General features: G+C 33.9%; 2 protein-coding genes across 6 annotated transcripts in view; both read left to right on the top strand.

Moving 5' to 3' along the window:
• Positions 1-15,563, top strand: part of LOC148605543 (MSL complex subunit 3-like) — a 30,647-nt gene extending 15,084 nt beyond the window's left edge. For both annotated transcript variants that reach the window (XM_088547779.1, XM_088547780.1), the window contains exons 4-11: positions 3,347-3,572; positions 4,316-4,369; positions 4,767-4,853; positions 11,620-11,762; positions 12,890-13,033; positions 13,485-14,077; positions 14,356-14,440; positions 15,122-15,563. In XM_088547779.1, the coding sequence (XP_088403905.1) occupies positions 3,347-3,572; positions 4,316-4,369; positions 4,767-4,853; positions 11,620-11,762; positions 12,890-13,033; positions 13,485-14,077; positions 14,356-14,440; positions 15,122-15,188 (1,399 nt within the window). In that variant the 3' untranslated portion in view covers positions 15,189-15,563. The remainder of the gene's footprint in view (positions 1-3,346; positions 3,573-4,315; positions 4,370-4,766; positions 4,854-11,619; positions 11,763-12,889; positions 13,034-13,484; positions 14,078-14,355; positions 14,441-15,121) is intronic.
• Positions 15,564-17,882: 2,319 nt separating this feature from the next.
• On the top strand, positions 17,883-23,834 carry LOC148605542 (transient receptor potential cation channel subfamily A member 1-like). Of its 4 annotated transcripts, none has more exons than XM_088548316.1 (2): positions 17,883-17,961; positions 18,941-23,834. In XM_088548316.1, the coding sequence occupies exon 2, from the start codon at positions 18,945-18,947 to the stop codon at positions 20,796-20,798; it is 1,854 nt and encodes a 617-aa protein (XP_088404442.1). In that variant the 5' UTR covers positions 17,883-17,961; positions 18,941-18,944; the 3' UTR covers positions 20,799-23,834. The 4 variants fall into 4 exon arrangements, with proteins under 4 accessions (XP_088404442.1, XP_088404441.1, XP_088404439.1 ...); XM_088548315.1 differs by having other exon boundaries at positions 17,952-18,039; XM_088548313.1 differs by having other exon boundaries at positions 17,957-18,082.
• Positions 23,835-23,879: the final 45 nt, after the last annotated feature.

Raw genomic sequence — 23,879 nt, 5'->3', positions numbered from 1 at the left:
ATTTCATGCAACATTCCACCTCATAGTAGCCCTGTGCAGGTCCGGATGTTAAAAGAATAGGCCTGCAGCAGCACTAAGCTTGTCATAAAAGGCGACTAAATAGTGCTCAGAACCCTAGCCGGGGGCTAGGGCACTCTGCCCACAGAGCAACTGGGATGTGTGCCTCAGGTGATGCAATGGGGTACCCCTGGCGTGTTACATGCTGGGGTTGTCAGGCTATAATACGGAAAACCTGACCGCAAATCATAGTGGTGCATCGTGTTAGAAAGATGCCACATTCCTCGCACGTTAAAGAACCCTACTGTGGTATTCTCCCGGAGTAGGAACCATAGGGCTGCGCCACAGGAGGCTAAATTGCCTGACCCTACCCACCTCTCCCTATTTCCAGTGGCAATTAAAATTTGTCGACCCCATTGTCCTTTTGTCCCATCCCCTTTTCATTTCATCATTTCATGATCATTTTCTCATCAATTTCATGTTCATTGTCTGATTATAGCTGAAATATTGCTGCTCGGACGTTAAACCCCAACAAACAAACATAAAAAAAACCTCATAGTATGTCAGAAATGTAACGAATCACTTACCCTTATCACCACCATGAGTTAACATATATGTGTTATATAAGATGAATGTTTTGTAAAAGCACTTGGTCATCTGAGAAAGGTCTTTTAATACAATAAGGGTGTCTTGCATATATTAATCATGCAGTCAAATTTACTCAGTTATGATGCGACCTTCATTTTCAAAAGTTGGCAGGTAAGCATTAAGAATACAAATTACTGACTTAACACAAACATACAAAATCAAAGTCCCTTTTTTGTTGAAAAAAACATGCTACATGTTAAAGTGCCCTATTCCCTGCGCCCCTCTATTTTTAAATCCTAGCTAGAACACTGTGAAGAATATGCAATCTCAACAAATCACAACAAATAACCATTTCATTCCCCGGTCCTCATACCCCATGAAAATGTAGCGATCAAAACACACGCATGTAGCTAATAAAACCTTGTTCAAAGACACGTTTTAGCCTTTTTAATTGCCACAAGTAGTGGACAACACTCCGCCATCAATGATGGAACCGTAATGCGCACACATGACATGGCACATAAGTCACTCAATGTGCCATTTTAAGAGGAAATGCGATTATGGCGCATAGTGCACTGTGATCGCCATCACTGCATATGTTGCAAGAATGTCATGCCCACTGTCCAGTGCAATATTCATTTATATTGCAGATTGTTGAAGTGTCTGAAGTTACTTTATTTATTGTTTCTCTAAAGGATAAGACATATGTGTTAGTGAATTGTCCCTTTTTTTTGGACATTTCAGTATTATACCCCCACATACTGCAGTTGCCTTGTTGTTGTGTGTCTGCCCCTGTCTGCCCCCCTCCCCTTACACATTTTTGTAACAGATTTCACAGCTTCTATTGGAGTAAATGCTTTCTCATGATGACTTGTACTGTATTTCAGTTTGTCAGTCATCTACTTCCTGTTTATCGAACGACTTAGTAATTTTTTAGGTACTGCATAATGGAAATTTTTGTAACAGATTTCTCAGCTTCTATTACAAGGAATGCTAAGTTACACTACCTTCAACAAAAATTATAATTTCTTCACTCTTCACAGTGGAGTCACTCATGTCCTCCACTGTAACTCCAAAGAAAAACTTGGATAAAACTGCTCCATTTCAATAGTTTTCAGTATTTTTTTTTTCATTCACTGAAATGTTATTAAACTGCTAGAACCATTAAATATACCTTGGTATTAGGACTGGAGAAGATAATTACAAACAATTTTTGAAATGGTGACTACACTTTGGAGGGAGTAGATGCTGTGACTCCACTTAAAATAACTCCATTGTGGAGAGACGAGAAATTAAAATGTGTGTTGACAGTAGCATATTTAATTCATTGTTTCTGCATGATGACTTGTACTGTGTTTCCAATTTTCAGAATTCTTGCTCATCTTCTTCTTGTTTATCGATTGACATAGTAACTTTTTAAGTAGTGCTTCAGGGTTCTCCATGAAATGTTCAAGTGTGACGGATGGCCATGGTTAAAAAATCAGCACTATGATTAAACTGATGTCCGCCATTATTAAATTTGACTTATATTGGCCTACAGATTATATGAACTACCGGTAATTAATCACATCGTATTTTCAAGATAATTATGATATTGCCGATAAGATTCTTAATTAGTTGCCCTGCAAATTAATTTCAAGTGTCAATCAAATGAAAATATTTATAATGAGCCAATCAAAACTGAATATGGTCAAAAGTAACTCAACCATGGCCAAATGCATGTGGCTCTTTTTAAATGCAAAGTTGAATGAAACTTTCATATTAAAGCATTTTAAATGCTAAGAAACTGATTTACCTGATCAAGGAACACATAAAATCCCCAAAACATTGTTTATTCCATCTGATACTTGCTTAAACTTATTTGAATTGAAAATAAAATGGCTGGCTTTTGTTTACACTGCCATGCTATTCCCTTGTGTTTCTTCCTCCAGTGTCAAGACAACACATTTTTTGGTGGGAAAATAGATAACAAAAGGAAAAGTAAATGTTATTATAGTGTAAAGAAAAATGTATGTATATCTATATGCTTTGATCCATTTAAGTCCTGACTGTAGTTTGGTTTTTGTCACAAATGAACTTATTGATAAACCTCCCAACTTCTTTGCACAATATGTATATGAATTGTCCTCCATCGTTAAATTTTCATTCATGCAGAACCCTGGTGCATAAAGGAAATTTTTGAAACAGATATCTCAGCTGCTATTGCAAGGAATGCTTAGATATTTGGTTTATTGCTTCTGCATTATGACTTGAACAATGTTTCCATTTCCAAGCTTTGACAGAATTGGTTGAGTGGATATACTATAAGCATGACATAGTGTGAAACATGTCATTTTCTCTTTTTACCATTGTTAGAAAGCAGATACGTACTTACCTGTGTGAAAAAAGAATGCATATTTTTGAAATAACATTTCTTCTAAAATTAAAATTATTTTTGTTCAGTGTTTCTGATATATGAATTCTATTTGTTTTATCACAGCAGAGAGATGAGAAGGAAGAATGTGTTGTACTTCTCTAATAATAAGCTATAGCATGGTCCTTCTTGTCTCTCTGATGTTGCCTTTCAAGGAACTCTTTTGTATTACCTTTACTGAATCAACTGAAAACCATGTTAACCAAAACTTTAAATGTATGACGACAGTCTTTATGATTTGCATACTTTATTCTCCAAGATTATGCCCCTCTGACCATTTTTTAGCTAGATCATTGTTTAGTTATAAATCATTTGATCATTTACTTCCATCATGGTTTTCTGTTACAGTCATTCAAACAAAAGTAGAAATAAACACATTGATGCAATCTTAAGGAAGACATTTAAAGGAAGATCACCACTGTCTGAAGGGAATGAGGATCCTAATTACATATCAGATGTGGATGATGATGGTGATGATATATCAGAGGACGATGAAGATGAAGTAGATGGTGTTAAGGAAGAAGAAATTGCCAATGGTTTACAGAATGGTGAACATAGTGAAGAAGATGACCAGGTAATTTGAATCAATTTTCTTGATACTTACTTACTTTAAGGTGTGTTTTTCTTTTCAAAGTCCGGGTTCACTATGTTTACTTTCAATTTTGCTAATTTTTGCTTCCCTGTTGTCCTTGTAAAATTATATACATACTTTCTCCAGTCTATGACTATTCTGGACAGTATCTTGAATCTGCTATGAAAGAAGATGGTTTACCAAAATACAAAACATTTATGGTTTTTATACCGGAAGTCTGTGTTTGATAGCATAAAAAAATATTGAAATGACCATTTGCTGTTTTCAACAGTTCTGTCTGATACGGTTTTTGGTCTAGAATAGAAGGGTAACAATTCATTGATGCACCACAAATCGGATTGTCAGCCAAGAATCTTAATATGTATCAGATCGTGGCAAAGAGGAAGCGTTACACCCATAGTGTAAAATAAGTGAATCACAATAAGTGTTAAGAGCTCATCTGTCTTTGTAGGAAGGTTTTTGATATAACAGTATCGCTTTCTGTTATGTTGTAAGAGGGAACCAGACATTAGGTAAACAATCTCAGGCCTTTCAGTAAGAGGTGGTACCAGATACTTTTACCCTTCTAAAGTACTGAATTTCATACCTATTAAACAAAATGATGAAAAGTGACTCCTACAAAACCAAAGGTACCTGCATTGCAAAAAAGTAATGAAACCCCTGAATCAGAAATGAAGGTCAGAAGTTAAGATTTTCTTTCACATACTTATTGTTTCTTTGATTAGAGTACTGATGGGAGTGAAAACAGTGTCAGAAGTAACAAAAGTGAAGACAGAAAGGTACATAGTGACAGGAATAAATTACATTTAAAAGGCTCATATTTTCTATAAAGATTCATGTATATCTTTTGAAAATTTTCTTTACATAAGGATTCGTACGATGACATTGTCCTTCCCAAAGTAAGGAATTATTTTTGTGCAGTCAGTGTATTGTATTATTTCTTTTCAATCTTTTCAAGCATTTTTTTGTTGTTTACATTGAATAGAAGACCTCATTATAATACTATAGAACTCTAGGATCTTTATTGATCTGACAAGTATTTATCTACATGACTAACCCAGCATGGCATGTTTCAAACTTGATGCATTATACTACTAAAAATTTTGCAAGTAAAACAGGTTATGTAATTTTTTTGTTCATAAGATTCTTTGATTGAGCTTATATTCTCTTTTCCAGAAAAAATTACTTTCAGATTTTGAGATCCCTGAAATTCTTAAAGATGAATTGGAAAAGGATTTCATCTCAGTCAACAGAGATGATATGGTATGGTTTTAAACAGTAAATATACATGTACATTGAATTCATTTAAAATTTGATTTCTGTGAATAAGTTACTGTTGTCTGTCTGTATTTCCATCATTTAAAAATTGGGTATGAATTAAAATTTGATATGGAGCTTAAGCATGATGTGTTGTAGAGTGTGTGTGTGTGAAATTTATTTTGGTTTTTTTATCCTTTAAAATCAAAATACTTTATTTTGCCGGGTCATGCCTGGAACCTCCCTACTGTTTCTGAACGCTATACAAAAATATGGTGCAAATGTAATTCCTTTTATATCATTCAATACATCTTTTTATAACCTGTTTATATGTTTCTTGCAATTATTCAGCTCAATTATATTCTATTATTTCTGCAAATTAAATTAAGATCTAGTCTTCAAATGAACTGAAGTTTTGAGGGACCTTTTTTTGGCCTTGAAAGATGTTAGGATTAAACTTAGTTCTTGTAGTAATATCTCAAGAAGCATGTTCTATTTAACACAATTATCAGTCAAAATCTCCATCCTATCTTGAATATTTTGTAATTAATAAACAGTAAGCGAAGAGCAGTGATTTTAACCAAGTAAAATTTGTGGGAAAATTCAAATTGATAAAGATTGTCTGATTTTGAAAATCTTGTATTGATCAAGGATATTATTTTCTTAAGCTGAATTTGGTTCCATTCAAGTATATAATTACAGTGTAGGATAATACTGTGTTGAAATAGTAATGAAATGGTAATTGCATATTAACTTTTGGACAGGTTTAAAAAAAATGGAAAAAAGGTGTAATGGAACAAAATTTGTGAATGTGTGTGCAGTTGGATACTGTTAAGCCTACGGTTACAGTTTGTACTTCAGAAATCAATAGTATTGATTGACATTCCAGTGTATGCATATTAAGAAGAACTGTTTTGAATACTATGGGAAATTCAGATGTATGATTATAGTTTTATTTTTTGCATAATCTTTTAAATTTTGTTCAAGCTACAATTTCCACAAGAATCAAAAACCCCTGATGCTGATAACACTTTAATTCCATCAATCATCTACTTCCTGTTTATCAACCATTTAGGAGATGAAGGTTCTTCAACAAATAAAAATGTAAGACCACAGCAATTGTTGTGGGGTCGCATAATGGTATCATTTTCATGTTCCAATGCATAGAATGCAAGAAATTCTTAAGACAGGTTAACTGTACGATTTATGATAACTTTAGTAAAACTTCTCTGATCTTTTTGAAATTTTAATACATTATTCCTAGGGACATGCTGGAGGGCTCAATAGATTTTGCAGGTTTTGTCCCATTGAAAATAAGTGACTAAAAGGGGAAAATGGATGTTATCATTATAAGTGATAGGAAAAGTTTAATGCTCATCTGATTTTATTATTCAGATGTCAATCTGTTCTTTTTTAAATTCTGTTTAAATAATTTTTTACAGGGTAATCTTATGTTTAACCGTTATAGCAGTTAAAGGGTGCAAAACATTTTTGATCCAATTTTGAAATATTAGCGCACCTGGCCAAATGTGTTCTGAATGAATGCAAGTTGGCATATTTGTTCCTTAGGGTATTCCACACAAAATGACTTGAGATTTTTGATCCTTGAAAAAACATAGCCCTGTTACTAAAAAAAAGGGCCCCCGTGCAGGTCCGGGTGTTAAAAGAATAGGCCTGCAGCAGCGCTAAGCTTGTCGTATAAGGCGACTAAATAGTGCTCAGAAACCTAGCCGGGGGCTAGGCGCTCTGCCCACAGAGCAACTGGGATGTGTGCCGCAGGTGGTGGAATGGGGTACCCCTGGCGTGTTACATGCTGGGGTTGTCAGGCTATAATACGGAAAACCTGACCGCAAACCATAGCGGTGCACCGTGTTGGGAAAGATGCCACGTTCCTCGCACGTTAAAGAACCCTGCTGTGGTATTCGATAGGAGTAGGAACCTTTGCGCTCCGCCACAGGAGGCTAAATTGCCCAACTTTACCCATCCCCCCTTTTTCCAGTGGCAATCAAAATTCGTCGACCCTATTATCCTTGTGACCCATTCTTTTTTTTTTCATTTCATGTTCATTTTATCATCCATTTCATGTTCATTGTCTGAATATAGCTGAAATATTGCTGCTCGGACGTTAAACCTCAACAAACAACAAACAAACAAACAAAAAAAAGGGCCATAGCGGCATAGGGGTCAGAAGGCAGTTTTTTTTTGCAAATAATCAAAAGCTGTTGCCTTTAACAAAATTTTGGCAGAGTAATATTGTTCAGCATCATGCATCAGCATCACCTATGCCAAAATTTTCAAAACAATTCATATAATTGTAGGAGTTGAGGTCCTTGAAATAGAACATAAGGGTCAAACAGTAGTTTTTCACATGTATCTCCAAAAACATTAGGTTTAGCCAAATTCTGACTCGGGTAAAAGTTTTCAGCATGATGAGATTTAACTGTGGTGGAATTTTCGTTTTAATCTGTGACGCCATGTTAAGAGTCAATGTCCTTTTTCTATGTTTTTTTTGCTATTTTTAATGTTATTTCTTTCAAAATCTCCTCTGACACTACTTGACCAATTGGAACCAAACTTAGTGTGAATGTCCCTGTGGGTATCCTGCATAGAGCTGTTGTGGGGATTTTTGATTTGTCAAAAAATGTGACTGCTGTTACTAAAAATAGAACAAAGGAGTCGATCAGAAGTTTTTCTAGTATATCTCTGACAAAGGTCAGGAAATTTTGCCAGCCCATGCCTGACATTTTATCGAACCTCAGCAGACGTTTGTGTCAGTCTTTTACATGCTCCGATCGAAAGTAAATTTTTAAAAACTTCATTATGTAGTTATTTTAAGGTAAATAGTGGAAATTATGCTATTTCATTACATCCTCTGGTCTTTTACAAATTATTAGAATGAGTGAATAAGTTCGGCTTTGACCACATGTGGATGTTCTAACATGTAAACAAAACATTGTATCTCTCAGACTATTTCATCATATAGGCATACAGCCAAAAACTTCTGAGTTAGGAAAAATATAAAAGAAAATCGTCAACACATTTTGTTTGCTGATTTAAATGGTCTGTTGACTTCTGTGTTAAAGTGTTGCAATCGATGAATTCATAATTACAAACTACGATTGATTCATAGTTTCAGTTCCATGTGCCTTTGAAATGTCGGCGGGAAAATGACGGACTTGTCAATCTTTTTTCTTAATTAATCAACTAATAAATGTATGAAAATTCTCTGAGTCACTTCAATTAATTCTTATATGGTTGCATGTGTATCATTAATTCAATTGTGCAATCAACTAATCTGTTACAGGTAAATCACAGTCTCAGGTAGCTGCACATCGGCTACAATTGATACACAGTCAATTAATTTCCATTAAACAATTAAGGGAGAGGTAGACAGGATGTTTATACATTAATAAAATCACACAGACTCTTAATCTATAAGGGTTGACATTTTTTTATGTCAGATATTGGGAAATTGTCGTCTGTCATTTGCAAAATTTGTCAGTCAATGACCGGCATTTTTTTTCCGTTTCCAGATTCTTTATCTCCACACCTTTCACTTTAGCCAAATTCTTTCAATTGCTGTAATGATCCTTATTATTAAGCCCACAAAAGTCCCCTAGGGATCAAAGTTGTCTGATGACTCCATGTCAGAGTTATTGCCTTTGAAAGGTGAAAAAAAGACTTTTTTGTCACAGTTTTCAGCCAATATCTTGAAAACTATGCAGGGTTCTCCATGACCTTTTTTGCATGGCGCTGCACCATGTGTTACTTTCATTGCGCCATGAATTCAAATTTGCATCATGCATTGAAATTGGCACTGTATTTACTCGTGTTTATTAATCAACTATACCTGTCATAAATTTATATGATTGGCACGTGTGTTTATTAAACTTTCATTTAATAAAATATAGAAAGTATCAAGAGTTAAATTCAATTTGATAAAGATCGATGTGATCGGAGAGGGAGGAATACGATCTTAATTTATACAACAGTGTCTTAACGATTTCGGCAATTATCTGACAAAGAATAGCAGTTCAGTTTTTACTTACCTTTTATGAAAATGCGATGGATCGACTCCCAAAAGTTCTAAAGGATTGTTTAATGACACAAATTCGGACAAAAACAATGTTTTACTATCTAAGTTCTTGTGGTTAAATTATAAAAAACTTGTTTAAGGTTACAGACCACCAATTCAACCAATGAGCATTTGGAACGTACGCAAAAATAGTCCTACGCAGAAATTACCCCTGTTCCTCATATTGCTGTGAAAAAAGCTCTCATCTCATTTAAAAAATTTAAACAGATTCTGAAAGGAAAAACATTTGTGTACATTTTATAGGTGCATTTTGCTTCTTGTGATGTGAAGCCTAATCTCCATAATGATTTCTAAATATACCCCTATCTTGTTAAAACACTGGGATTTCCCATGCTATTTATAGACACTTCACTTCCGGTGACCAGTACTGCACTGCAAGTCTGCTAACCCCACATGCCATTCTGAGTATTGTGAGCTGACATGTAGAATCATGCTGATATATAGTCCTCTGAAGGTTAAAGTTAAGGTAAAATCCAGAGAAGCCATTGAATATTGTGAAATTAGCATAGACTCCTATGGGAAGTGGAATTAGTGGTTTCTAGCCTTAATGGTATCAACAAGATGACCACAGCTACCAGTGATTTTAATTTCTCTAGAGCTGTGGACCTATGGTCTAGCCTAGGGAAGGGAAAACTTTACCTTGTTATAATTGAAATAGACAATACAGACAGAAAAAATAACCATTGTAAATTTCTATGTTGTAGCTTGTGCTATTAAATATGTCACATTCAACCTTATCATACTTTTTTGGCAAGTTATTTTCTGCGTGAAAGGACACATGCCATGATGAAAATTAGTCCAACCAGCGAGTGAGCCCAGTGTTCATTTTGATCCATGGAGATCCCTGCTATGATAGATGGAATAAAATTTTCAGTAGCTGCAATGAACCTTACGATAAGGCCAACAAAATTTTGTGGAATCACAGGGGTTTCATAATTTTTTTGCAGTGCAGGTACCTTTGGTTTTGTAAGGAGGTACTTTTCATCATTTTGTTCAATATAAATGTATGAAATTTTAAAATTCTGGGGGTATCTTTCAGTAGTTTAGAAGGGTAAAAGTACCTGGTATCGCCTCTTAATGAAAGGCCTGGGATCAAATTTTTTGGACAAACATGTAGGAGTTATTGTCCTTGAAAGGCAAAAAATAATGTTTTTAGCAGTTTTCAGCCAATAAAATTTAACCAGGTGAGCAATTCAGGCTCTTGTGAGCCTCTTGATTTTATTAGATTACATACTAAATTCCCTGCCTGCGTTCATATTTCAGATATTGTTGATGGTTTTTGTGGTATAAAGCGTCAAAAGGCCATACCCCAGTAATCAGCTTTTTTATTTTGGGTTCCAAATTTTTATTTATTAGATTCCTTGTGAAAAAAACTCGCACCCCAAAGAAATGACTTTTTGTCGCCTGCGTCTATGTGGAAGGGGACATAGAAATACTGGTGCCTGTCCGTTCAGTCACACTGGTGGATACAACTCCTAGGAAACTGCTCGACAGATTTTGTTAAAATTTTGAATGATTGTTAGTCACCATCTGAAGTTGACCATATTTCACCACCAATTTGATTCAACAAATTTTACAGGAGTTGCAGGACTTTTGCACTTCATTTTTTTTTTGCAGATGCGGCGACGGCTACCAGTTGAAGGTGTGATTTTTGTCCAATTTCAAAAATTTTAATTAAATTTTAAATTTTGTGCTCAACTATGTCCAAACCAGCTGTTAGTTTATAATAAACTGTAAGTCCTTATGCCTTAGTGTGGCATTAATTGGTATTTTGAACAGAGTTCCACATGCAGTTGTATCATGCTGCACTGTGCAAAGTTATTTTTTTTAAAAGAAAGGTAGTATTTTGACTGTGATGTCCTCTATTCATACATTACATCCTTTTTGTCTTCAGTTACTCATAAATTGCTTAAAAGTAAAGTGATATGTAATGATATGATTTCCTTCCATCATCCTTCCATTTATTCATTACACCTTTTGTATTCTTAACTCGAAACTGTTAAATTGAATCGTATGAAACTTACAAGGAATGACTACTGGTACTCAGTAGGTAAATGCCATAGTATACCTGCTTTTTTCATTTTGATATGAATTGATTTGGAGTTTCCATTTTGGTAACAATGACTTTGCCATTAATTTTACATGTCGATAGATATTGTGTGGTACCTACTCTGTATTCTTAACTTCTTCTAAACTGCATGTTTAGTTTAGATTCAAATGTCTTGAAAGTACTGATAGGTAATTTCATTATGAACTTCTAGGTTTAAAATTAGAATAAATTAACAGTAGTACTTGCACTTTGTCATTGACTCCATGAGTTACCTGTTCTGTATTCCGCTATTAGTTAATATGATGCTTGTGTGAATTTTATTTTAAACTTCTGAAATGAATTTGTTTTTATTTGTATGAAAACTTTAGCATAAAATCAAATTCTAGAAAGTATATGTTGGTGTATATATGTATATCATATTCTTTTGTAAGCTGTGCTCTCAGTAAATCTAATTAAAATTGACGGAATGAAAGCAAACATTAGATATATGAAGTTTATCAAGACTGCAAATTATGTTAGATAACAACCAACACATACTTACAAAATAACAAACAGTAAAAACGTGGTTAAAAGTGTAGTAAATGTTGTCTTACATTAACTTTATTGAATTTAACTGTCATTTCTAGATTGTGTCACTGCCAGCTGAACATAATGTAATCAGTATATTAGAGAGTTTTGTAAAGACATTCTGTGTGAATATTTTGTGTGGTACCCCTGGTAAACACAGATACCTACATAAAGAAGGGTATCATATACCATTTGAAAGAAAGTAAGTTTTTTTTTCACTTAATGTTGGGACTACATATAGAGTTGAGTGACAGCATCTTATGCAGACCCTTCTGGATTTTAATCTTGACTGAGTAATTCCAAAAACTTGAAAACAGTAGTTACTGCTTCTCTACTAATTACACAGCATTTAGAAGGAAGAGTGAAAGTAATTTGGAGTAAAAATAATGCATCATAGAGGGGTGACATTCCTTATTGCATGTTGTCACTTCCTTGTGTTAGACTGTTAAAGACCCTGAGTGTCATATTATAAGCAGGGTCAATTCAATTGATTGAATGTTTTTGCCCTAAAATGCATGAAATGTCTGCCATTGGATGTTGAAGTACAATCAATCATTCATTGTTGAGGAAAATAACTGTGATAGACTTCTTAGGCAAAAAGATTTGTGCTGTTCTAACATACCTACATTCAATCTTGATTTATTGATGTATTGATCATCACAAACTTGGATTAGATCACCTTTTATTGAAATCTTACTCTTTAGCTCACCTGGTCGTGGCCATGTGAACTATTGCCATCACTTGGCGTCCGTCATCGTCAGTGTTGTTTTTTTTGCTATTTTTAATGTTATTTCTTTTTAAAATCTCCTCTGACACTACTTGACCAATTTGAACCAAACTTGGTATGAATGTTCCTTAGGGTATTCTTATGTGGGGATTTTTGATTGGTCGAGACACATGGCCACCATTACTAAAAATGGATCAAAGGGATCAGACAGTAGATTTTCGCATATATCTTCTAGACCGTTAGGTTTAGCAAAATTATTTCAATTGCTGAAATGGCCCTTATTATAAGGCCTTCAAAAGTCTTCAGGTGACTCCTTTTTTTTGTTTTTTTTGTTTTTTACAGTTTTCAGCCAATATCTTGAAAATTATAATAGATAGAAACTTTTAATTGCCGAAATGATCCTTATGATAGTCCTACCAGTCTTCTTGAGTCAAAATTATAGGACAACTCCTTGTTAAATTAATTGCCCTTAACTTTAACCAGGTGAGCGATTCATACTCTTAAGAACCTCTTGCTTGGTTCCAGAAATCATATTTATTTTAAAAAAAAAACTTTCAAGTACATTATTGACATTTTGCACTATAGTGTTATGTGTATTGTAGTATACCACTGTGTAAAGAATTAGTGGATGGATTAAGGATATGTTTTGACTACACCCTGCCACTTGTTCTCTTATATGATAGTGAAAAACAACAGTTAAACAAGCTGAGAAGTAGTTACAAATATAAAGGAGACACCAAGGCAAGGTATGTGTAGATATTGGAAAGCAGTGTATTTCAGATTGCTATTTTGTATTTGTTCAGGGTATAAATGGTAGTTCAGTTTTGGTCAGGTTATCATGTCAGAACTTTGATTCATTGTTTGTTTCCTTGGAGTCATATTGTAAATATTACTAAAATGATAGAATGTATAGGGTTCTAAATCTGACAGAATGCAGCATCACATTTTATTACTCTGTTGACTATTTTTTTCCTGTGTACTTCAATGAAGATGATGATTCGAGATAATCCAGGATTATTTTTATTTATTGTGAAGTAGTGAAGTGAAGTAGACACTTTTCTGTTAGTTGTTTATGTTTTTCTAGTTGTTTATAAAGTCTTAAACAGATTGAGGTAAGTCATTCTCTGTACTCTGTCATGTTATAACACTTAACACTGCCATAAAGATTTATTTACTGTTCATGTTACTCCATTTCAGTGTTCAATCTCCAACTCACCTGAGGGGAAGAGGTAGACTTTCCAAGCTTCATACATCAACTTCCTCCTTAAATGGAGAACCTTCACCTAAACTACCAAAGTTATCACCTAAAATACTTAAGAAAGAGAAATTAGACTTTATTGACGAAGAGTTGTCTCCCCGAAGGTTGACTCGTCAATCCATCCATGAAAGAAAAGATTCTGGGAAATTGTCTGAAAATGAATCAGCAGATGACAATGAAAAAGACATTGACCGGAAATCAGACAGTGTTTCTAGTTCTAGACGATGGAGGAAAGGAAGAAAATCAAGTGTGAATAAAGAAATGGTTGAAATCAAAGAGGAAGAACTTCCTCCAGAGCGACCAGGGCCGTCTACCCGCCGTGGTGATAGACCTCCACCATTGTTGTTACCTAGTGCTGTTTCTGGTGATAAAGCTCCAGAATCAAGTAACGATAGCACTGACAGTCTTACAGCAGCTAACAAAGAAGATGTTATTAGTAATGTATTGTCATGGCAACTACTCCCACCAGAAGAATGGCAGGCTTTTGCACCATCTTTGGTGTATGGTGCACAGCACCTTCTTAGACTTTTTGGTATGATTTTCTGATTATTGCTTCACTTTTAATTTTGATAAAAAGAGAAACAGCCATTCTGATATTTTTCTGAAATAGAAAATATGTCATGATTTATTAACCATGTATATCTGACATCCACTTCATTTTGTTTCCATGACATTTACAATGTTTAGGAATAGCAATGGTTCGATTTAATTATGTAATCTTTTTATATTCATTGTACCATAAGGTATGTTGTGTGCGTACAAAAAAGTATGTATTTGCTGATTATAAATACATTTACTCTCTACTTGTAGTAAAAATTCCTGACATCATCTTGTCAATGGATATTCCGGAATCCAAAGTAAAGGCTCTCGTCAGCTTATTGGAACATTTTTTGGAGTAAGTATCTTGAACATTACTACGAAAGGATATTATTACAAGAAAGGCAAAATTCTTTTTTCATTGTTAAATACGTTGTTACATAAAGTTTTAATGGAAAGTCTTGAGTAGGATAATTGAAAGTAGACTTTTTAATCTGTGACATTTTTTTATACCTTAGATTTTATATACAATGTAGGTATTCATTATGGAACTATCCTCCTGAAAAAAAAGGCATGGAATTATTAATTTAATTAAATAATTAAACTACGATCCGTGGGTGTGTGGTGAATAATGCATATTCTTAATTATGTGCGCAGGGGTATCTCATGTGGGCATTTTGCTCTCTGATTTCTTGTTTTCCCATCTGGTGGAATTAAAGATTACAAATAATTGGACTTTCCTACTTTCATGCTTAAATAACCATTTTTATACTAGACAAAATGGAATGAATTAGGAAGGTTTCACTTGTTAGGCAGGCCTCCTCCCCTCTATGAGGTATAACTCTATGAGTTGTTTAGTAAGGCAAGCCTCCTCTCCCCTATGAGGTATCACTCTATGAGTTATTTAGTAAGGCAAGCCTCCTTCTCCCTATGAGGTATCTCTCTATGAGTTATTTAGTAAGGCAAATCCCTCTATTGGCTTCACTCAAATGAGGTCACCCACAATTCAGGTTTATACATGTATGATAACTCATTTCAGCTACCTAACAGAGAGAAGAACAGAACTGTTTACTTCATCATCATACAAATGCATAGATAAACTGTGAGAACATTATCATTCAACAAACTGAGAACTACATAACATACTTATAAGTTATTTGACAGTCACTTTGTTCAGACAGAAAGCTACTAGCTTTGATAAATTTAGGCCATATTGTAGGAGAACAGTACGCAATTAGTGTTGTAAATATTGAGGATGACTTTCTGTGCACTGTACATTGGTTATCCATGTGAATTTGGTTATTTTCTAGACTAAAAGTAGTTCAGTTTTCATGGTTATCATTTCATTCATTATACTTATCATTATATTTTGTTAAATATTTAGGTTTTCAATGTTAAATTGTTCTATCTGTTTGATTGTAAATATGTATATAGTTATGCATGTTTGTGTTGATGTAGAAATAAATTTTAAAAAATGATAATTACAATTTACTAGCCATTTTTAAAAGCCCAGACTGGTACACCTAAACAGTGCTAAAAGAATACACCAAAACATTCTGAGAATATCAAATTGCAATACTAAGTTCCTTACATGCAGAAAAATATGTTAATGAGAATAGAATGTAAACTTCATGCTTAGTTGCTCAATGCAAAAATGTTTGGAAAACTGATTTTTATATGCCCGTCTTTTAAGAAGGTATGTATTATGGTATAATGGAGTCTGTCAGTCGTTCACTCGTTTTACAATTACTCTTAAATACTGCTACCAGTTTTGTGAAACTTAAGTTAATTGTCTCTTTTGATTGATGTGAGCTCCCTTTCGATTTTTATGAGATCAAATTTTTCATTTTAAGTTGTGAGCTTCATTTTTACAAATGTGGGGCGATTTTCTGTTTTCAGACTAAAACTCAAATATCCATGGAATGAAACTCTGAGGAATTGTTTATTTATATTGATTACAGCTCCCTGTCAATTTTTATTCAACTGCAAAAAATTTGTGGTCATATAATGTTATGGCACAGTCAGCACTACTGTGGTCGTCCTGGAGACATTTTATTTCCATGCTTTAAATTCAGTTGTGGTTGACCAATTGTTCTGAAATTTTGATACGATTTTACTAACCACTTAAAGAAGGTTTATATTTAATTTGGACTTTATGGCCCCTACATTTTTAGAAAAAGGGTTAAAATAAGAGTTTTATTAAAACCCATGTAGAGCTGTCTTTTTTTTTTTCCAACTTTTATTTTTTTTTTATTGCATTATTTAATTCTGGTGATCAAACATATTAGCAGATTTTATGTGTTATGGACTGTTTTCAAGTTAAAAGGGGTCAAAGTAAGAAACATTATTATTTTTCATCCAAATTTGTAAATTTTTTAATTGGATTCCTCAGAAATCTCTTACGGTTTTGGAGATATAATGGGTCAAAAGGGCCCAAAAAATTGGTTTTTTACTTTTTGTCTGAACTTGAAAATTTTTAATTGAATTTTAAATTTTGTGCAACATAGTGTCCAAACCATTTGAATTGTAATTATGAATTGTAATCCCCTATGCTTAAGTGTGTCAAAAACTAATATTGTGTCCACACTTGCCTCGATTGTTCAGTGTTCGACCACTGTTACTGTATCATGCTGCGCTCGGCTAAGATTTTTATTGAATATTTATGCTATTTAGAGTTACAGGACTTAATTTATTTATGGGGGGGGTTGCATTTCTTGGATTCTTGGATTTATAGAAAAGCACATTGTCTCTACTACAGATACAGAAACAAAATTCTTGGATTCATAAAAAGCACTTTGTAAGTCTGCACATGTTATCGTTTTTTTTAAATTTATTGCAAGTATTGTAGTTATTTGACTGCTTCCATTCTGGTCAAATTTTATCTGTGTATCAATGATCAAAATCCAGAGCTGTATCATGCTTTGTGTCCATATTTTGCCCCATCTGTTCTGGGTTCAACCTCTGCATGTGTATCTAGCTTTGACACATTTTTATTTGCATTAATTTTCTGTCAAAGGGCCATAACTCAGAAAAAAATCTATTGACCATTATAAATTTCAACTTAACTGTAAATCATGTGGAGTTCATTAAATATTTAATAAATATAAGCATAATTAAATAGTGCAGAAAACTAAGTATTTATTTTAATTTCCTAAGTCCAAAAGAAATTAAACAACTGGCACAAAATTCAAATTTGATCAGAAACATGTCAAGCCAGAGCAATTTACCAACAACTAAATGAATATCTGCAAGCATGATCACAAAAAGTGTGAAACTGAAGTCCAAGTGGGCAAAAAACTAATAAGAAACACCTTGTAATCCAATAATAATTCATATCAGATACTTCAAGAAATCTGTAACTCTGGAAGTATTTACCCAATAATGTTGAAACTTAGTAGTGTTCATTTACCTATTGAAGATGTGAACCTCCTTTCACACAGGGCTGGATTTTATTTTATTTGCAAGTGCAAAAATATTTTTTCTCAGCATTTTTATTATTTGAAACTCTACATTGTTAAGTAATGAGGGAATAGTTAATACTAGTATGTTTTTTTTTCTGTCCATGGCTGAGTAAAAAACAATTTTTGCTTAAATGTGGAATAACTTTTTTCAAAACAATTGCGGCATCCCCCACCCACTTAAGAAATGGTCGGTTCCTAGAATAAGGCGATAAAATGACCAGTATATAATGTGCTATTGCCCCAAAATTTTCTATTACACTAGGAAAAAACGTGGAAATTGACTGAGAAATAATTTAGTTTTGATTTTGAAATCATTTTACATTACTTCCCCTTCGCTCAACTACATGTAGGTTCATCAGTATGTTTGTAAGCATTGCGTTAACTGGTTATTGTCGAAGAACTTAAATGAATAACATAGGTAAACAAGGACGCTTTAAACTTTTCAAGGCATATGAAGGCTAATCTCGTGTATTATACGCTTTTCCAGTTGAAACCTGTAAAAGTTATCTTAAGTATTTTCGTGTGTACAAATTTACCTTGTATGTATGAAGCAAATGCTAACATTACTAGTGTAGTGCCAATTTCATTGACAATATGCAATGGGGTAATCTATATCTATATTGATACTTATTACCCCATTGCCCCTCTGGGGTTTTTTTTATATCTCGGATTGTGCCGACATTATAAAAATAAAAAGTATTGGTTGCATGGTCATATTATATAGTAAATTCGGACTAATAGTAATAAAAACTTGTAGACGCGGATCCAGAGATTATGGAAGTGGGGCTATAATCTGTTATTTGGGGTTTTTTTTCAACTCGGAACCTTCCATGTATCCGCTACTGTTATGTTAAGTCTCAATGTTGACTAAGCATGAGTTTCACAATGTCGTGTTTGTTAACTGACAATGGCGGATCCATAGGTGGTGCAGGGGATTGGTACCCCTTTTTATTGGAAAATTTGTCATTTACGTTTGAAAAATTGACAAAAAATGGCAAACAATGTCCTAGCACCCCTTTGCTGAGGAACATCAGCTAGCACCCCTCTTTTTCAAAGTGTCTGGATCCGATCCAGCCCTGGTTAGTGGAGACTACATGATATACTTATCAAAGTTTCATCTATTGTAGGAAAAGGTATAACTGTTTGATTTTTGTGGTTGTTGATGCTGATTTTTTTATTGTTTTATTTTATTACATCTTTTTTAACCACAAAAAATACTGACATCTCCAATTGCACCTCATTCACAATTTTGATTTATGGGGTCCGTCATTTCAAAAGTAACCTGATTTACATTTCTGTTTAAAGTAATTTTTAATTATTGACATATATACTTAAAAGTACATGTATTTTAAACTTCATATTGCAAATCATATACACATGCGTATTCCCCTTTACAGTTGTATGGAAGAATTACTACATAAGGCTATTGCGGAAGGCAATGATGAACGTGTTCGGGCACTTATCGAAAATGGAGCAGTAATGGATATGCTTATGGGTCTACGGGGAACTGCTCTGTGTGCTGCCATTTCGGATCAAAAAATTTCTATTGCCAGTTATTTGATCGAGGCCGGATGTGACGTTAACGGCGAAGACTACGACGGAGAACCCCCATTGATGTTAGCGATGCGGAAAGAGTGTTTTATAATAGTCAAGAAACTGATCGATCATCCAAAATGCAATGTGAACAAAGCAGACCCACTGTTCAAAGTAACACCACTATGTTTTGCGGCAAAATCAGGACAAACGGAAGTAGTTGATTGGCTAATTAATGCCAACAGTGATTTAGATAGTAAAGATGGCGATGGGAATAATGCACTTCAATTATCGATCATAGACAGTCATTATAAAATTATTGAAAAACTGGTCCGATGTGGATGCGACATATATTCTGAGAATAGTGAAGGATTTGCTCCAATACACACGATAGCTCGAATTGGAGACTTTAAAAATTTGATAATGTTTTTATCCCCTTGGGTTGATGTTCATGATAAATTTACTCCCAGGTCTTTTTCAAGAATTGACATGAGTCAAGAACAGCAAACTAAAATGTCGAAATTGCTCAGCTCAGTAACGAAATTTAAACAGGAAACGCCTCTTTTAATAGCCGTCAGAGGAGGTCACAATATACTGATAAAGATCATTTTAGCTTGTGGTGCTAATCCTAATTTAGGTGACTATCCCGAGTTCGAAGTCCATGATGATTCCGTTACTGATAGGAATTACACTACAACTCCTCTGTTACGCGCGTGTATGTCTTTCCATGGTGGAAGAATATGCTTAGATACGATTGAATGGTTGCTCGATGCGGGTTGCTTTGTTGACCGAGTTGGTATGATTGAAACTGGACAAGATAAACTGTTGCTAACGCCATTGCTATTTGCTGCAACATACGATTTACTAGATTTAGCGAAGCTGTTCGTACAGTACGGTGCTGATGTGAACATATGCATCGGAGATATCAATCCGTTGTACCAAGCAATCATTCGGAATTCGATAAATGTTATGTGGTACCTTTTAAACGACTGTAACATTTGTTTCACAGGAGTTGTAGGAAATAGACACAGGAACTATTATCATGCTGCCATATACTTGCATGACACACAGCTCGAGAATGTGTTGGAATGTTTAGCCAGTAACGGGGGTTCCGTTAATGGTTCCGATTCTGACGGGAAAACACCATTATTTTGGGCTGTTGAAAAATTAGATATTAAGTATATTCGCACGCTCCTCAAGCTACATGCAAATGTAACACCGTTTACTACATCTGGAGATACACCTCTCCATAAAAGTGTGGAACTTGGTGCGGTAGAAATCACGAAATTACTACTTACTTACGGGGCTCATGTTAATGCAAAGAATTCATCTGACATGACCCCGTTGGACGTAGCTTTGGAAGATATGGAGGATGACGAACATAAAGAATTAGCTATTTTGCTTTTACAGAACGGTGCTATGGTTACTAAAAAGGCTACTGTCATGGTATCACTAGAAAGTGTCACGCCTTGTTTTATTAGTGATAGCGATAGTGGTAGCGATGATTCTGTCTCTTTTGGTAATAGTAGCTTTGAAATTAACTTGGCTTTGGATACAACTCTGAAACACTTAATTGCGGAAGGAGATGGAATGCCTACATCACTGTTCATGTTATCTGTTACTGCTTTAAGGAATTATTTCAGGGAGAACAAGTTGTCATTCAGTAACATATTGTCGTTGCCGCTACCTAAGAGCATCATTGACCAAGTTGTGTTAAAATAAAAAAAATACGTTTCTACAATGGGGTCTGTTATGCTTAGTTAGAATCGCTGGCTGTTTGTAGTGATGAAATGAAGACCTACAAATTCTCTTAAAAAATAACTTAAAATATTTTTATTTAGGTCTTTTTCGTCTTCTACTTCATTAGGTGTTTACTCTTCCTTACCAGTATTATCCAAGAAGCAGTACACTGAAGCTTCAAATCAATTTTCTTTTAATTTCTAATCATGATTTATTTCAACATTTTCGTCCAAACGTATTTCCAAAACAGTACAAACTTAACTTAAAACTTTACCATAATATATAGGTCAAGCAAAAATATATGCCCAACAAAATACAAAAACATTAGAAATATGTTTATGTATTGCAGCAATTCAATTTTACTCTTTGACCGATGTGGACCCTATTTCGATTCAAATGACCGTTTGACAAAGGTGCATACAGCCGAAAAAAGTATCAAGTTAAGAGTTTATTTTATTTTTTTCTTACGGGTATATATTTTCAAAATCTGAAACTATATTTTCACATGTCTCAAAAAGTTCGACTCGATAATGGTTATTTTTTTTCCATTTTTTGACAGTTAAGAAAGAAAAATGGTTTTCATCCTCTATTTTATTGGAACTTGGGTATATTATAAATTCTCGAGGTATATTCTTATAACGTCTGGTTTCTATTTCTAAATTGTGATTGCTAATGCGAAATTTTGCGATAATTTTCCTGTTTTTTAAATTCGTCATTTTTCAATAGTTTTTGTTTACTATATAGAAAGAGTTCAGAGTTCCGTTAATGCTGATAGTTTATCTCTCATATTTAAACGATGACTATGGGATATGTCCCAATTCTCTGTTTGCCGCCACAATGGAACTAATTTTCTCAATTCCCAAAATCAATTTTCAATATTTTGTTTGAACTGTTTCAAAGAATAATTAAGGGAACCAAGTTTCTAGTTGTAAATGATGAAATAAATCAAAACAAAGTTAGTTTTACAATCGAATGATAGAGGATCGCGTTTTTTTTTTACCTTCTCTATGTAAAGCTGTGTATAGAGATAGGTAATTATCCATATGCCATATCACTGAGTTATTACATAGTATAGGTCTTGTGAATGGATCAAATAGTTCATATGAAAGATTAATAGGTAAATGTTCAAATTCTAAAGAAGAAAAGGACTTTCAGTCTTAGAATTTTTTATTGCTCTTGAGTTCATCTTTTAAAATGACCTTTGTCCTGAAAATTATATTCTTTAACTTCCGTTTATGGGTGATTATCATAAGATACATGCACATGTATGGTCTTATCTCTCTATACTTGGAATTCTTCTTAACGCATTATGTTGACGATCATAGTACAAACGACTAAGTATATAAGTATACAAATTATCGATGGTACATTATAAAGATTTATGGATTTTTTTCGACAGAAGAAGCGAGTATACTCAACCGGTTTGACATGCTTGTAATATGATAAATGGTTAATAAAACGCATTCTTTCAATACAAATGAAAGTGTAATGTACTATGTTGGTCATTAAATATATACATCAAATGTAGTTCTATTATATGACTCTTCTTTGTCATGTAAGTGGAAAATCTCGTAGTGAAAGTCTTGTCTTGAACGAAAATGTGCAATTTGTTCCAATTTCGGAAGATAAACCATCACTTGCAGTTTTTGATAACAGAAAAAGCACACTCACACAAACATCTTTTTTTCAATTCAACAACATGAGGTATATGTAAGAAGTTCTGTATTTAAAGTGATTTATTGGTAAATAAATAAATGAATACATCTGATTTTGTCTTGTGATGATCTTGGAAATTTGAAATTTCAACTAATATTTTGGAAGTCTTGCAAGAACGATCAAAAGGGCTAATTATGTACATGTATCTTACCAATATTCCACCAATTTCTTGTCTCCGACCACTTCTTTAAAAGGGAAAATGGCGTCTATGTCACGTAACGAAATTTTTAATCCATCCAGAAAACGTATAACTTCTGAAACTGTATTGGTCAGGAAAGAATTCTTCGATGGCATTATGTTGAAATAATTTATTACACTTTAAACTCTTAATCCTGACTATTACTATTCTTACTATAAGTGAATCAACCAATTTAAGGCATTTTTTTCAAATTGTTCGAATTAGAAGAATAATAAGAATTCAAAATGAATATCACTACTGAGAGTTTGTGAAATCCATTTCATCTTTAGGCTCCAACAGTAGTTCTGGCTAGTGCGTATATTGCTTTTCAGTCTGTACTCCAGTAGCCGTTGGTAATAACGACTATGCTTTGGACCATTTTGTTTATTTAGAGTTTCGTTTTTACTTTTTGGTTCGACTTACATTCACGGTACGGTGTTTTTTTTACAACTTGTTTTTTGTACAAATATGTGGTAAGTTTTATGTTGTTAGTCTTACTGTCCTCTTTTGTCGCTGCAGTGGATCCAGGATAGGGGGTTTTGGGGGATTGGACTCCCTTTTTTAAACATTTGTTATTTTTGTGCTTAATTTAGGCAGAAATATATGGAACTCCCCTTTTCAAAATCTCCGAATCCTTGCATGTGCCGGGTGTACTTACAATAGTATGTTTTAGTTGTATTTTATTATTCCTTTCTTTAGTAAGAGTGCTTTAATTTTCTGGTATATATTCATTTGCTGTCTAACTAGCCGGGTTCAGGGGACGGAACTTATATCTTTTGTGAACAAAAAAAAACATTTTTGCAAAATGATTGCCAACATGAACAAATTATAGTGTGTCCGCACTTGTAATCGTTGCAGTACCTTCTGTTTCAACGAAGGAGATATATAAATCCTTGTTTTAATCAAGTGCATTTCGGTTTCATTTCAGTATGGTATTATTGCGTGTGTGCATTAATTTTGAAAGGTTTTATCTGGATCAACCGAACATTTTAGACCAAGATTTATACGTTTCCTGTGTGACAGTACCCTCCCTCTATTCTATAATCCCCACCAAATTATCATAGTATTGATAGGTCTATAAAATCATACCACTGTTGTAAAGAAATTCAAAACTTATAAAAGCAATGTTTTCCGTTGATGGTAATGTTTCCTTCACAAATAAGGTTGTT

The sequence above is a fragment of the Perna viridis genome, chromosome 10 (genome assembly GCF_037379345.1).
Source record: "Perna viridis isolate PV_CMFRI_1.1 ecotype Kerala chromosome 10, ASM3737934v1, whole genome shotgun sequence".
Lineage (NCBI taxonomy): Eukaryota > Metazoa > Mollusca > Bivalvia > Mytilida > Mytilidae > Perna > Perna viridis.
This window is presented reverse-complemented; position numbering and strand designations above follow the sequence as displayed.

Bases quoted from the DNA above. Each gene is read 5' to 3' on its own strand.
- LOC148605542 (XM_088548316.1), top strand. From the start codon at position 18,945: ATGGAAGAATTACTACATAAGGCTATTGCGGAAGGCAATGATGAACGT.